General features: G+C 37.8%; 1 protein-coding gene across 1 annotated transcript; it reads right to left on the reverse strand.

The window, feature by feature from the left end:
- Window positions 1-1,113: 1,113 nt before the first annotated feature.
- slc7a6os.L (solute carrier family 7 member 6 opposite strand L homeolog) lies at window positions 1,114-16,571 on the reverse strand. Its single transcript, NM_001097811.1, is given in 5 exon segments — window positions 1,114-1,692; window positions 11,945-12,065; window positions 13,925-14,128; window positions 14,281-14,622; window positions 16,397-16,571. Coding segments are annotated over 5 exon segments (954 nt in total). The 5' UTR covers window positions 16,556-16,571; the 3' UTR covers window positions 1,114-1,564.
- Between the last annotated feature and the right edge of the window lie 9 nt (window positions 16,572-16,580).

Consider the following 16,580-nt stretch of genomic DNA (forward strand, 5'->3'; position numbering starts at 1 on the left):
AAATTCTGCTGGCACTTAAAGGGTTAACAAAGTTACAAGATGACAGCCCCCTGTGCCAACTTTGAAAGCATAAATCATTTGTTTAATTGGCCTTCTGGTGCAGTGAGTTCATGTTTATATTTAGTTTACAAAATACAGCATTTCTAACATTATTCTATTTTTAGACTTAAGTTGCCCTTTAAGTGCTTCCGAGAGGACAAAGTGCTAGAAACACAATTCCTTTGGCACATCAGATCCGCTGGACTTAATTGTTATTTGGTGTTGATATATGCTCATAGTTACCGGCTCTATTGTTTACTATTTAAACTAAGATCACACATTTTTCCATTTTCGCCGCACATACCCTAAGTATAAAAGTTTGTGTATGAGGGTTATTCTGTTGGATGTCAGGATCTAGGTGGGATTAATTAAATAATTTATTGCTACTAAGCAAGATCCCTCATTATTAAGACTAGATCAACACTGCATTCATTTTTAATTGTTTTTAACCCATGAACAACGTGCTCTATTTTTTTTAATCAATGCGTTAAATGTAACATAGTAACATATGACTGCTGCTGAACATGAATTCTCTAGGGAGCTATTGAGATGAATTATATAAGGCACTAACCTATGAATTTATAAGTAATTGCAATTACAACATTGAGACACACACAATGAACTTAAATGAATTTAATGCGATTGAAACACAATGAACTATTTGATGATCACAAATTAATTTTGTACGCATGAAATACATTTATTTAACTTTCTTTTATTACACCACAATCACGGTATACGGATGGTGCGACGCATATATAACTCTTCTACTATGTAATATTTATTAATGGAGTTGTCTGCACATCCATTATCAGTTGATACTTCTCGTGTTCTCTGGCAGTGACGGTTTGTTAGAAGGTGAGGAAAAAACAGACATTTATACATAGCGAAAAGTAACTTTTTATTCATAAAGGTATAGAATTTTTAATTATTTTAAGAATGTTCTTTCTACGTGAAAAGGTTTATATTCATGGTGTGTTCATAATATGATCATTAAAGGGGTCGTTTACATTAATTTAACTTCAAGTATGATATTCTGAGACAATTTTCAATTGGTTTTCATTTTTTATTTTATTTGTGGCTTTTGAGTTATTTAGCTTTTTATTCAGCAGCTCTCCAGTTTGCAATTTCAGCTATCTGGTTGCTAAGGTATGAAGATCCAAATCACGGAAAGATCCCTTTTCCAGAAAACCCCAGGTCTCGAACTTTCTGGATAACAGGTCCCATACCTGTAATGCTTACCTATATAACAGATGAATATCACAGAGTGGGACAAATCTGTATCATGCATCAAATTCAATTCTTTATTAATATAATAATGGCTTAACTTTAAAATATTATGCATATAAATCATAAGGTTTTGGCACCACTTGAAAAAAAATACAGGTATTCTCCATTAATAAAGGAGTTCCATCATGTATGAAAATACTTATGCCTAAAAATTCTAAAGTGCATAGAAGTGAAATGTAAAAATACCCCAAATTCTCCAGACCACACTGATCCTGCATGATCTATTTTTTGATTTTTAATACAAATCTGCATTTTCATCATCATCATCATCATCATCCCCAATTTCCCGTAATGAACTACGATGGTACATTTTCCAGGCGTGCCCTGCACTTCTTTCTTCTTCATCACCGTCTTCATAATAACCTAAAGAATGAGGCAGGGCAATTAGCTACAAGACTGGATTTGTGTTTGAATTAAACCTGATCTGCAGCAGACAGAACATGAGCTATGGAAAACAAAAATAACTAGACATATACATAGTGTCAGTGTCAGTTATTGCAACATGTCCTCACCATGGAATGGACGCTCAGGTTCTATCAGTGACATGACCCAAAGAGGCAAAAGGTTGTTGTGACTGCTAGTCTTCTCTGGGAAAAACAGCACCTTTCAAGGCCTTTTTGTCAACAGAATTCATAAATCTCACAGAACAATGGTTTTCAGATTTATTGAGTTTAACATATGCTTTGCAGTCCAACATGTGGTCAGATTAGGGCTCAGCATTAGTTGGTACAAGTTATTTACAGGGAGCCTATTTATTGGCATAATTGTGATGTTCTGATAAAGAAACCTACCTAATAAAATATAACCTCTACTTACTTACATAATCTTAAAAAAAGCTTGACAAAAAACAAAAACAAACAACTTTTAAGCAATGGTCAATTCAGTTCCTTTAAAAAAGGAAAGGGTAAAATTTATCAAACAGGTCTAGGTAAATACAACTATAAACACTCACATTATTGTTGCCCTGAGTCCTCTGTGAAAAAAGCCAATGAGTTCCTTTCCTCCTATCATTTACACATGGGCTTGGTGTCAGCCACAGTGGATTTAGGCGAAGAAAAGCAAGACTTTGCATTTTGAGCCAAAATCCACCAAGTCTGTTCACACCGGAGCTTCCAGACTGGAACGGACACGAAGATTCAACTAGCGGTCGGAGGCTGAAATAAGCCTGTGGATTTCAGCAGGCTGATTTGTACCCAGTCTGACCCTAATCTGATATGGTGGCTGCAATCTATTGCAAGCAGAGAGAACTTATATGGCAGTTTAATCAGGTATGGTAAAGCATTCTGCAGAATAAATATAGTATTCTGGCTTGCCCCAGTGTGGCTAATCTATTGGTAATAAAATGCATAACTAACTTTCCTTCTAAGAAAATTCTCTCCCCACCTTGAAACAATAACTGCCCTGAGAAATTATCAGCAATTCACATGTCGTATCAGTACTAAAATTGACACAGACTGATGTGACTAGACAAACAAGCTAGACCAGAATATGGGCTGGGTGCCATACAAACAATATGTTTTTTACTTTGTGTGAGTAATTTCAAGCTTCTGGAACATTCACACAGCGTGATTTTCTTTAACAACAATTGTCTATTGTAAATGTAGCATACAGGGGAAACTGTTTTGTTACTAGGAGATGCAATGCAACTAATGGCCTGGTGCCAGCAGGTTTTCCTCGTGTGGTGCATTTAGTTTTCCTAACCAGAGAGCTGGTGTTTGTTGATTGATTGTATATTGGGGTGGCTGCAGTATTAGTAGTGTAGTCAGAAATTATATCACTGTAAAAGAGAGTGGGGTTGAGCCAAACAAACAGACCAAAAGGAACAGAAAGAAATAGAAACCCCCACAAATAGAAAGTATGTGGCAAATGAATGGAGAGCATAGTGCAAAGAAGAAAACAGAAAAAGGTTACAAATGGGAGGGAAGAGCAGAAGAGATGCATGGGGTCCAATGACAAATGGATAGAAAGCAAAAACACTAAATAAAGAGTACTGATAAAGGATGCAAAATGGAGCTTGGTAATATCAGAAAATTTTGATTGGTGAAAAAAGTGCCAGAGATGAAAGCTGGAAGGGATGGAGAAAGTAAGAGAAAGATGCACAATACAAGACTTAGGGAGGAAAATAAATGGGGCAACTGGTACCAAGAAGAAAAAAGAAGAGTAGAATGGAACAAAGAAGTGAAGCAAGTCTATGGAGAATGTTTCCATATTTTGAGGTGGCTTGAACATTGGGGAATGGTCTTACAAGAGAAATCCCCTGATCAACCTTCCAGCTTACCTGTCCAAAATATGTCTCTCCTTTAAAGGGGTTGTTCACTTTTGAGTTAACTTTTAGTATGATGTAGAGAGTGATATTCTGAGAAAATTTGCAATTGGTTTTCATTTCTTATTATTCTTATGCACTGATTTGAATAATAGACTAGAATATGAATAGGAGACACCTGAATAGAAAGATAATTAATAAAAAATAGCAATAACAATACATTTGTAGCCTTAAGGGTATTTGTTTTTTGGGTGGGTCAGTGACCCCCATTTGAAAGGTGCAAAGAGTCAGAAGAAGGCAAAGAATTAAAAAAAACTGTAAAAAAAACTAACAAAGACCAATTGAAAAGTTGCACACACACACATATATACACATATATATATATATATATATATATATAGATATATATATATAGAGATATATATATATATATATATATATATATATATATATATATATATATATATATATATATATATATAGATATATATATCTACATATATATATCTCTATATCTATATTAACTTCAAGGTGAACCACCCCTTTAAGATGATGGACAGATCTGCTATGAATGATAGGAATGCGTTTTTCCCAACAAAGCACTAAAGCCCACTGCTAAGTCCTGGGTTTGACTTTCTGACCAGCAAAACCTGAAGGGAAAGTCAAATCTGTCAGTCACACTGAGCTTGGGGCAGCACAATCCTCCTGCATTTTGAAGTATGAATGTAAACAGTATACTAGCTCGCTGGCTTTGCCCCATGGGAAATCAATCATGCATGTGCAGTAGGCAACTCTTTAAGGGTCTTTATAGTAAGAGACAGAAAGAGAGCTCAGATAGGAAAAAGGTATGGAGTTTCACACTAGACAAGGTAGTAACTAAAAGAGCTGCAGTTAAGCTGAAATAGAGAAACAAAGTAAAATTGGATTCTGGGAGAAAGTTATGCAATTCTGGGGGCTATTTAGAGGAATTTTAAAAGGCTCACAACCAGAGGCCTGGCTAAAACTGGACGAAGCTCTGTAAGGCCCTGGTGCCTTGTTCACATTGATTTTGAGTAAACTTATGCATCATATCCTGCGTCAACCACTAATAGATGGAACCAAGTCATCTGTGCCCATATTGGGTGGGTCCTCAATTGAATACTAAAGAAAAGAACCAAATATGTATATTTGCCTTTTCTGTATCCTCTATTAAAGGAAAACTAACCCCCCCTATACCAAAAAAATTGCCCCCCTCTCCCTCTCATTAGTAACATTACTAAAAAAAAAAAAAACCTTTAAAAAAAATGCAGCACAGCGGAGCTCCAGGTCGCCATCTTCCGCTGATTCATAATCATTTGGAACTCTACGGGGACACAAAGCCTGTGGGAGCATGTGCAGTTGGGCCAAGTTAGGAATCGACTTCAACTGCGCATGTGCAAATCAGAGTAGAGTCCCTGGAGATCCGCTGCTCTGCATTTTAGGGGTAATGCCAGGCAGTAAAAGGGGGCTTTTTTTGGTACAGGGGTTTAGTTCTCCTTTAACAACACTCTTTTCATTATTAATAGAGCCATATTCTAAACCTGCATCTTTTCAACTTGTAGTTTTTAAATGGTTTCCTCTTCTTTAATAGTGCTTTAGACAGATAGGGTGGTTCTTCAAAAGCTTTATTTTTATTTTATTTATCCAGGGTTCTAGATTCGGTCTGTTTCAGCAGGATTCGACTGAATCCAAGTACCTGGCCGAATCAGTGAAACGAAACAACATTCCTCTAGGACCATGGTGCTACACACAACATAGATGTACCGGACAACAGACAAAAAGTGCAAGTGCAAAAATATGTAACTTCTGCAAGATAGGTCAGCACAGTGCAGGGACAGGACAAGACAGTGCACGACCTGCAGATGTAATATGTTAAAGGGGTTGTTCACCTTTGAGATAACTGTTAGTATGATGTAGAGAGTGATATTCTGAGACAGTTTGTAATTGGTTTTCATTTTTTATTATTTAAGGTTTTTGAGTTATTTCGCTTTTTATTCAGTGGCTCTCCAGTTTGTAATTTCAGCAATCTGGTTGCTATAGTGCAAATTACCCTAGCAAGCGTGCTTTTTTTTGAATAAGAGGAATAAGAGACTGGAATATGAAAAGGAGAGGCCTGAATAGAAAGATGAGTAATAAAAAGTAGCAATAACAATACATTTGTAGCCTTACAGAGCATTTGTTTTTTTAGAAGGGGTCAGTGACGCCCATTTGAAAGCTGCAAAGAGTCAAAAGAAAAAGGCAAATAACAAACTATAAAAAATAAATAATGAAAACCAACTGAAAAGTTGCTTAGAATTTGCTATTCTATAAGATAGTAAAAGTTACCTTAAAGGGCACCAATCATAACTAAAATCATTTCCTAAGTAAATACACTATGTGAAAGTACAAGAAATCTGATTTTTAAAACAGTTAGAATTGTTTGTATAATGTAAATCATCAGCTCACTATACCTTCTGCAAGATCTCCCCTGCAGTTCTAGCTGAGGCAGGCATCTTGGATTTCACTGGCTCCTCCTTCCTATATCTTCCCAGCCAACTGCAGCTCTGAAATCTCGCACATGCTCAGTTGAAATTCCTTGGTTGCTTATCAACCCTTGTAAGCTATTTTCAAATCAGCCAAACCTCTGTGTTAGCTGCTGTTCAGTAGTGCTGCCACCTGCTGGAAGTTTGTGTGTGCCCTTCATTTGTATAATAACATCACCAGCAGGGGACAAGATAGGGAAATCTCCTGATACTTCTAGTGGAGGAGTTTACTAAAACAAGGCATTCTGGGTAGAATACTCAAAGCAGTGTTACAATCTGAGCATGCTCCTGAAATTTGCATATTATAGTCTCTGTTATAGTCTCAGTATGGCCTCCCTCACTGAAAGAACCCATTTGACAAAGAAAGGGATTTTTTAAAACCTGCAGTTTTTTTCAAAAAACTATATATGTAGTTTGATTAAACGTGTTTATGTTGTACTGGTCAGATTGTTAATATGTGTTTGATTTTGGGTGTGATAGGTGCCCTTTAAAGGTGAACCACCACTTAAATAATGCTAAATGTCAGACATGATGGGTGTATCCTTGTGATATGATAGTAGTAAGAACATGTTAAAGAACCTGATAAAGTGCAGATGTGCTCATAGAAAACAATTGTATCCAATGGATATATATATATATATATATATATATATATATACATATACATACATACAGTGTCTGTGTAACGTTGTGGTATATAGTAAGGTCAGGTGGAGTATGTGTGCGAGAGAGATCTGTCAGGTCCCTGAGTATTCAGGAACCTTATGGCTTGGGGGAAGAAACTGTTACACAGTCTGGTAGTGAGGGCCCTAATGCTTCGGTACCTTTTTCCAGATGGCAGGAGTGTGAACAGTGAGTGTGAAGGGTGAGTTGGATCAGCCACAATGCTGGTGGCTTTACGGATGCAGCGAGTGGTGTAAATGTCCGTGATGGAAGGAAGAGAGACACCTATGATCTTCTCTTCTGTCTTCACTATCCTCTGTAGGGTCTTGCGCTCCATGACAGTGCAGTTCCCAGCCCAGACAGTGATACAGCTGCTCAGGATGCTCTCGATAGTCCTTCTGTAGTAGGTTTTAAGTATGGTGGGAGATGGGATTTCCTCAGCTTGCGCAGGAAGTAGAGGCGCTGTTAGGCTTTTTTGGTTAAGTAGCTGGTGTTGTGGGACCAAGTGAGGTTCTCCAGCAGGTGGACACCAAGGAATTTGGTGCTTTTGACGATCTCCACATTAGAGCCGTGGATGTACAGTGGCAGGTGGTCACTCCTAATCTTCCTAAAGTCAACAACCACCTCCTTTGTTTTGTCTACATTGAGAGACAGGTTGTTGGCTGGTTGCACCAGTCTGTTAACCGCTGCACCTCCTCTCTGTATGGTGACTCATCATTATTGCTGATGAGACCCACCACAGTCGTGTCATCAGCAAACTTTATGATGTGATTTGTGCGGTGTGTGGCTGCAGAGTCATGAGTTCGCAGAGTGAACAGTAGAGGACTAAGCACACAGCCTTGAGGGGCTTGGGTGCTCAGTGTGGTGGTTCTGGAGATGATGTTTCCAATCCTGACTGACTGAGGTCAGGAAGTCCCGAACCCAACTGCAGAGGGAGGTGTTCAGTCCAAGCAGGCTCAGCTTTTCTATCAGATGCAGAGGAATGATAGTGTTGAATGATGAACTGAAGTCTATGAACAGCATTCAAACGTAGGGGTCTTTTTTATCCAGATGAGAGATGGCAAGATGGAGGGTGGTGACTATTACATTGTCTATTGAGCGATTTTGACAGTATGCAAACTGTAGTGGGTCCAGTGCTGGTGGCAGCAGGGTTTTGATTTGTTCCTTGACAAGCTTTTCAAAACACTTCATGATGACGGGGGTGAGTGCCACAGGACGGTAGTCATTGAGGCAGGACGCTGATGACTTCTTCGGCACAGGGACAATGGTGGTGGTTTTGAAGCACTTCGGAACAGTGGAGGTGATCACTGCCTGATCACTAGGCAGAGTGATGGTCTTCCTCATTCCTGTGTTGTTCTGTGCTTGAAACCGTGCATAGAAGTCGTTCAGCGCATCTGCAACGGAGGCGTCACAGGCAGATGGTGTTGACCTGTAGTTTGAGATAGCCTGGATGCCCTGCCACATGCGTTGTGTGTCGCCATTCTCCCTGAAGAAGCTGTGTATCCTAATATTTTAACTGTGCGCCCTGCAAATTAGGGTTCGGATTTGGTTCAGTATTCTGTGAATCTTTCACAAAGGATTTGGGATTTTGCCGAATCCTTAACTAGTAGATTCGGTGCATCCCTAATTCTTAAGGGAATTCATTGAGAACAGTAATGATTTAATAATTATTTAATTTCAATGAGAAATATTTCTGTTCTGTGTTTCTAGCAGCAAACATAACTACCCAATCTGTGCTCTGGAGTACCGCCCTTAAGAAACAAAATTTTGCTTTTCTTTGTCGCCCCAGTATGTATTAGGTTTTTGCAACAAACATTAACTGAGATAACATGGTCACTACTACCCTGGGGTTCAGCTACTTGCACATTTGCTATATGTTCTGGATCCTTAGTTTTATGTTACAAGATATTGAGAAGCCAACTAGAAATCATCCTGTACTGGATCTGGCAATCTCGGTCATTCAACAAGTTTATAAACTTGTTCCCATTAACTTCTGCTCCAACAGATATTGAAGTTACCTTGAAATTCCTTCGGCCTTGTGCTTTTATATGTTCATGGAACTCCTCTGTAAGTTATAATATCCTTATATTTTACAAGAGGGGGTACTTTATTCATTAAATAAGGAATGATCTTAAAAAAGTAGTGTTCTGTGTTGATTTATTAAAAATTTTCGCAAAAACCCTACTTTCCTAGGCTGCGCAGGGGAGCAAACTGCACTGTAGGATAAGAGCCAATCAGCAACTAGAATGACCTGATGGGGAACTGAAAGGCTGTTTGTGTGCCTGCAGGGCTGCGATTGGCAATCCCCCCTCCTACTGTGCTTCTGGCAGGGACCAATAGGACATGCCCACCCTTCATTTGATTCATGAACAGGGCTTGTAGCAAATCTATGGGGAGCTTCAATTAAAGAGTCATTTTTAGAGATATTTTTTTAGCCCAAAGTCCAGTCAGCACCATATATTATTCATTACTGTCTACAAGATCTGAGGGGTTTTAAGTTATGCTATATGTCTCATCTAACTGGATCCAAAATCTAAACTTTATACAGTATTCCAAAAATTCTAACATATTACTGGCTACTCTAACATAGAGGCAACATGTCCAAAATTAATTGGATACAGGATTATCTTTCAATAAATATCGAGGAGAAATGTATTTTGCCCACAGATAAATATGCCACTTGATGTCAGCTTTATTGTTGTTAATTATGAAATTACTAAAACATCTATTATAAAGTTACATTGCCTGACATTAAGTTTGGCTGGTAATCTTATAACATGTACTGCCACATAGTTAAATTGGGTTGAAAAAATCCATCAAGTTCAACCCCTCCAAATGAAAACCCAGCATCCCCACACACACCCTCCATAATTTCACATAAATTATATAAGCCCATTTCTATACTAACTATAGAGTTTAGTATCACAAAAGCCTTTGATTTTATGTCTGTCCAAGAAATCATCCAAGTCCCTCTTAAAAGCATTAACAGAATCAGCCATCACATCACCCAGCAATGCTTTCCACAACCTCACTGTCCTCACTGTGAAGAACCACCTACGTTGCTTAAAATTAAAGTTCTTTTCTTCTAGTCTGAAGGGGTGGCCTCTGGTACGGTGATCCTCTTTATGGGTAAAAAGTCCCCTGCTATTTGTCTATAATGACCTCTAATGTACTTGTAATTGTACCACAAAGCCTCTTAATTGCATAGATTGTGTAAAAATAAAATATTAAATTTCAGTCATTTTCATTATTATAGTTTCAAGATGTTCAAGATGCGCTCTCTCTCTCTCTCATCTTTAGGCCAAGGCTATAAAACCAACATTTGCTAGTCTAACCATATCTCTCGTTAGCTAAAGAAGGTGCTAGCTTCCCTAAACAGTAATAAGTGCAGCATCATATGAATTCAGGTCTGGTGTACTTGGAAACTATGACCGGCTGCACTATGAAGAACCATAGTTTAGCTGATATTTTCAAAGTTCATCTGGCAAACTCTAGGTCAAACCATTTTTAACTTTTTTTTTTGTTTTAGAAAAAGTGATCGGCCACACACACACACACATACAGGGGCACAGTTTTAGTCCGTTGTGTGCATGCAGCAGGAACACTGCAGGGGGAAATTTGCGCTTCACAAATAATACAATATCATCAATATCATCTGTTTATTAAACATTTTGATAAGCATATTTTAAAACTTTTTTTTATTTTATTATTATAGTGTGCACAGTCAGCTTCATATTTTTAATTAATTTGTTGGAATAAATCTCAAACTGGTTACTGAATTGCTGGGGTAACTTGCTGCATTGAGTGAAACAGAGGCATACAAGCAGGGCCGCTCCTGCCATGAGGCAATGTAAGAACCTTGCCAAGGCCGGTAGCTAGCTGCCGGTTACATGGGGCGGCAAAAAGCCGCCTCTTGAAACTTTAAGAGCCGAACGTCCGGGTTTTAACCCGGAAATTCGGCTCTGCTAGTGCAGAGAGCGATATTGCGCTCAATGCACTAGCGATGCTGCCCCCTTAGACCCGCTATGATGCGCGGAGCCAGAGAGGAGGAGGGCGGCATCTGGGCTGCTGGCTCAGGTGGCAGCAGCCCCAGAATCGCCATAGCATACAAGGCCAACATGCTCATTATTTGTAACAACTATTTTTCCAACAAATGTACTATTTAACCTACTTGTTCAATTGACACAACATACTTTTAAGTAGTCTGCAAGAAAACCACTTCTTTCATTGAAGCAATAATTGTACAACAACATAAATACCAACAAATTGCAGCTATGCAAAGACTGGAATTTCTTATTAAAAAATTTTGGTAGCACCGGTCAGCTTGTTGGAAAGCAAGTACATTAAAGGAAATCTACACTCCCAAAATGAATATTTAAGCGGCAGATAGATTACATCATATTAAGTGGCATATTTAAAAAATCTTACCAAACTGGAATATATATTTAAGTAAATATTGCCCTTTTACATCTCTTGCCTTGATCCACCATTTTGTGATGGTCTGTGTGTACCTAAGAGATCATCTGACCAGAAATACTGCAGCTCTAACTGTAACAGGAAGAAGTGTGGAAGCAAAAGACAGAACTCTGTCTGTTAATTGGCTCATGTGACCTAACATGCTTGGTTTGTTTGAGTGCACCGTGAAACATGATCCCAGGAGGCGGCCCTTATTTTTTTAAAATGGCAGTTTTCTATTTATGATTACCATAAATAGAAATGGACAATGGTTTATTTACATGAAGCAGGAGTTTACATATGAGCTGTTTTATGCAATATCTTTTTATAGAGACCTACATTGTTGGGTATAGTTTTCCTTTAAAATCAATGCATTCAGTAGGAAAGTAATTCTTGCAAAAGTAGAATACAGAAGTGTAGTGACTGATGAAGTAAAAGGCTTCATACAGAAAGAAATGCAAGAGAGGCAGTTATAAGAAAACAGGGACAGGCACAGTAAACAATAAAAATCAGGGCACTTTCAAAACAAAAACATTGGTTAAAAAAAAAGAAAAAAAGAAAACTAGGCTCTCTAGTTCAAAGTATCTCCATTTATAACTAAATTTGTCCCTTTCAGTAGAGAGTTCAATCACACCAGTAAAGTTACGCATTGGGTTTAAAGATCATGTGCTGTAATAGGTTTTAGCATTTTTACCTATATATCGCTCCTCCCTGTCACTGTCCTCTTCATCAGGATAATCATTTCTCCAGTTGTTCTCTTCGTTTTCATCATCTTCATCCTCATATATTTCCTCAGGTTCAGGCTCTTCAGATACCTATGTAATGTGAGAAGCAAATGACAGTTTCAAGAAAAGGAGCAAGTTGTTCACTAAAAACACAGTTGATTATACAGTATGGTTAGAATCTGACCACAGAAACTAAACCTGATGCAATACAAGCAGCACAAAGTATACAAGATGTACATGAACTGCCAAATATGAGATGTATGCAAATTCCAGATAGCCAGCCTACTGGATCGTATTAGCAACAGTCTATAATATTCATACTGTATTGAAATGTCACTGTAACTACTAAATATTTACATTCCTGAAACTCAATTCTTATGGATGGCCAGATTTCACTAACATTTAGCAGATCTGACAGAGGAAAATTCAATTGCATTTTGTGGAACTGGGTTTTTGCATGGCCACCATTACAGGCAGAGGCAATTATTTACAGCAATGGCAAAAGGGGTGATACAGTGTGTTTTGTCAATAGAGTTTACAGCTTGGAGGGGCAGGCCACAAAAGGCTCGCAATCTCTCTCCATAATTTTAAAGGAAAACTATACCCCCCCGAACAATGTACGTCTCTTTGAAAATATTTTGAATAGAATAGCTCATATGTAAAACCCTGCTTCATGTAAATAAACCATTTTCATAATAAAATTCTTTTTTAGTAGTATGTGCCATTGGGTGATCTCTGAGGCAGCACACAGAGCATCACGAAATGGTGGTTCAACACAAGAGATATTTACTTAAATATATATTGCAGTTTCGTAAGATTCTTTAATATGCCACTTTATTTTATAAATCTGTTGCTTAAGTATTCATTTTGGGGTTATAGTTTTCCTTTAAGGCAATCACCTGGACTTGTGGGATAACTTGAAAATGTGGTATTCAGTATCTTTCAGAAACAATTGCCTGACAAGCAAATGTGCCTACAGGCCCAGATGATTGGCAACAAAATGAATGCGGAGTGACTGAGTGATTTGTCTGCATTCAGGTGCTGAGGTAGAAATCTAGCACACGTCAAAACATACTGAATTGCCCATATGCCTTAAAGTAATGTGCAGGAATAAAAGGTATACTTACTATGTATAGAAGGACAGCATTTTAAATAAATGTACATTTGAAATTATAGGCAAGTTTCTTTGGGTGTGCTGGTCAGTAACTGTTATGCACTTAAAGGGGTGGTAAACCTTTAAGGTAACTTTTACTATGTTATAGAAAGGCCAATTGTAATAAACTTTTGAATTGGTTTTCATTATTTATTTTTTATAGTTTCATAGTTATTTGCCTTTGTCTTCTTACTCTTCTGCCGCTTTCAAATGGGCGTCGCTGAACCCTTCTAAAAAACAAATGCTCTGTAAGGCTACACATTAATTGTTATTGCTACTTTTTATTACTCATCTTTCTATTCATGCCTCTCCTATACATATTCCAGTATTTTATTCAAATCAATGCATGGTTGCTAGGGTAATTGGGACCCTAGCTACCAGATTGCTTAAAATGCAAATTGAAGAGCTGCTGAATAAAAAGCCAAATAACTCAAAAACCTTAAATAAAAAAATAAAACCAATTGCAAATTGTCACAGAATATCACTCTCTACATCATACTAAAAGTTATCTCAAAGGTGAAAAACCACTTTAACACTGTTAAGCTTTGTAGTCTTTTCTCTGGCTTCTAGCACACAACCTATACTGGGTTAGGTAATGAGGGAGTTTTGGATGTGTGATCATTCATTTATTGGTTTGCCAAAGAAATCACATATGCACTAATGGAAGTCATTGGTCAGTCTTATTTTGGTTTGGATGATTAGTGCAGAGAAAAAAACAGAGCCTGTCAGCCAAATAAATGACTACATTTACTTAATACAAAAATGACAAAATTTTACTATGTCTGAAAATTCCTACCAATTCCTGTTCCTCGGTGTAAGGCTGGACATAGAGGATATCCTGGATCCAGCCATGTTGCGATGCCTCAGAGTAATAAATGTCGTATACATATTCATCCACGTACTCACGATGTTCTGACTCCTGTCCTGCCTCAGATACGGTTAAATGCTCTCGAATCATTTTGATAGAATTACACAGGATGGTTTCAGGTTCAGAATCTTTCTGTTAAATTATATTTATATATTGTTAGATAAGTCACAAGAATAACAATCCTAAAAGTAACAATTTTCTATAATACCACACAGATCCCTCATCTAAATGGCTTTTTAACATTTCTGTCAAAATTCTTGAGGCATCACAATGAACACACATACCTCTAAATATTTTTGTTCTGGTTCCTCTTGTACCATATCAAAGAGCTGGAAGGGACTAGAAATATGACTCTTTGTGGCTTCTGTTGCTTTTGCCTCATCTTGTGTTTCACTGGGCACATCTTGACTGCTGCAGCCTATCAGATGGCTTGCACCAACATTGTCCTCTTCAGAATTGGGTCGGTGACTTGAGATTATTCTATAGCGACTGACTTGACGTTCAGCTTCCTTAGAAGCTCTAAGTTCTTCTTGGATCCTCTGTTTGCTTTCAGAAGAAGGCCGCAAGGTAAGGCAGGATTGATTTCGGGAAATTGCGTCTCGAACATATTTGTGTAACGGCTCGTTCTGTTGAAAAAAAAAATAAAATAGAAGTTAGACCATTTGAAAGAAGTGATACAAAGCTAGTTCTTATGCTTCATGAACTGAATTCAGGAATCAGTTTTAGTGGCTTAAAAGTAGGTGTTTAAAGGAATATATCTGTTTCTATCATACACAACTATGTAAAAAAAATGCAATCCATACAGAACCCTTGCAAGAGGATATTGACAAACTGGAGATCATTTAAGTCCCAATCAATATGGACACACTCAAACCCTATAAGCTAAAAGCCTATTAATAATATGCAAGCTACGCTCACCCTGTAGCCGGCTGAGTCCAGGTGCACATGCCCCGAACCTGTCGCTTACACCAATCCATTCAATAATGGCAGGACACTCCCCTTTTTTCGTTTCTCGTTTCGCAAGATCTTGACAAGATTTTCAAACCTGCCCAATTGGTGAGGTCCTGACAGGATATTCAAACTTGCCTGATCGATATTGGTCCTGTAGGCCCATCGGGGGCTTCAATACATGGGCCAAAAAAAATGCTGATCGATTTTGCAGTATTACAATTTCTATTAGTTGTATCCTAAATTACACCAGTGGCACAATGCTATTGGGGTGTATATGCAATTGGTCAGTCAGTCAGGAATTAGAATTTCTTTGCTTCCTTTCAGCCAATCGACAATCTTTTTGGCCAAACAAATGAAACTATAGAGATCTAATCATTCTATGACGGAGAATAATGTGAAACATTCTAACCACACTCCGTCAGAAGGGAATTCCACCACTCTCTATTCACCAGTATGGGATTTTTAGGGGCACATTTATCAAAGGGTGAACTCTCACTTTTACCCTTTGCTAAATAAGCCCTGTAGAGCAAGTAAATCTCAAAATAGTCTTGGAGATATCCATTCAAACTAGAGTTGCCACATTGCTTGTAAAGAGGATCTAAATAAAATGGAAAAATAACAGCAACAGATAAGGAGGTATGCAATTCTTTGTTAATATAAAAAAACATAGCTTTCTGGGTAATATAGCCATTATCACGCTAAAGGAGCTAAATGTATGAGAAACAAAAAAAGGGATTTCAATATAAACATATCAAGTGTTCTAAATTATTTTTTCAGAGACTACACAACTGAAACAAGTAAGTTATACACAACTGTTTGTATAACATAATAATATGCTTAGCCATTTAGACTTACTTCTAAAGCACATGGTTTCTCAGGATAATTCACTACGATACTGATCACTAGGTATCTTAGACACCCACCCAAGTGTGTGCCCCTAAAAATCCTATACTATGGTATACAAAAAGGCATAATTTTATTCTGGTGACATGTGGTGAGTTGTATTTCAACTTTTGATAAATATCTCCCTTAGAACCTTTGTGGGGAAATTTCACAAGTATACCACAGCAACTATTCATAACTTCACTCTCATTAGTCTTAATGCAGCTGACCAATGTCAACTAACTGCTAACTTATTCCTATGGGTTTACATCCTACCTCGTTTTTTTAATTCGACCCAAGAGCTCGTTCTATTTCAGATGTGCTATACAATATGTTGCAGTACTCATCTATTTAATGTAGAGCAAGCAATTACAGATATTTTTATATAAAATTTCCAGTGTCTAGTCCCAATGCTTTAAGATATTATGCTGTTGTATTTCTAATAATTTATCTAGATATAGAGATTAAGTATTCTCTTTGTTAAAGTAATTTGCTATAGTCAATTGTCTGCTGAACATTTTAATGTATATCAATAAGGAACATCTTAAGCATCAATAGGCCCCTTGCCTCAGATTTCACTGTGGCGGCGAGCCTGAATACTTGTGTTGTCACTGCGCTGGATTCTTTGGTTTCGTCTTCAGTGCGGATCCTTTTACAGCTAAGAATGAGAGCGTCTGCTGGGTCCGCACCTCGTTTCCGCTTAACCCGCAACACAGCAGCCTCCATGGTAACTCTCTGTCTCAGGTCGCCT

Source organism: Xenopus laevis, chromosome 4L (assembly GCF_017654675.1).
Source record: "Xenopus laevis strain J_2021 chromosome 4L, Xenopus_laevis_v10.1, whole genome shotgun sequence".
NCBI classification, from domain to species: domain Eukaryota; kingdom Metazoa; phylum Chordata; class Amphibia; order Anura; family Pipidae; genus Xenopus; species Xenopus laevis.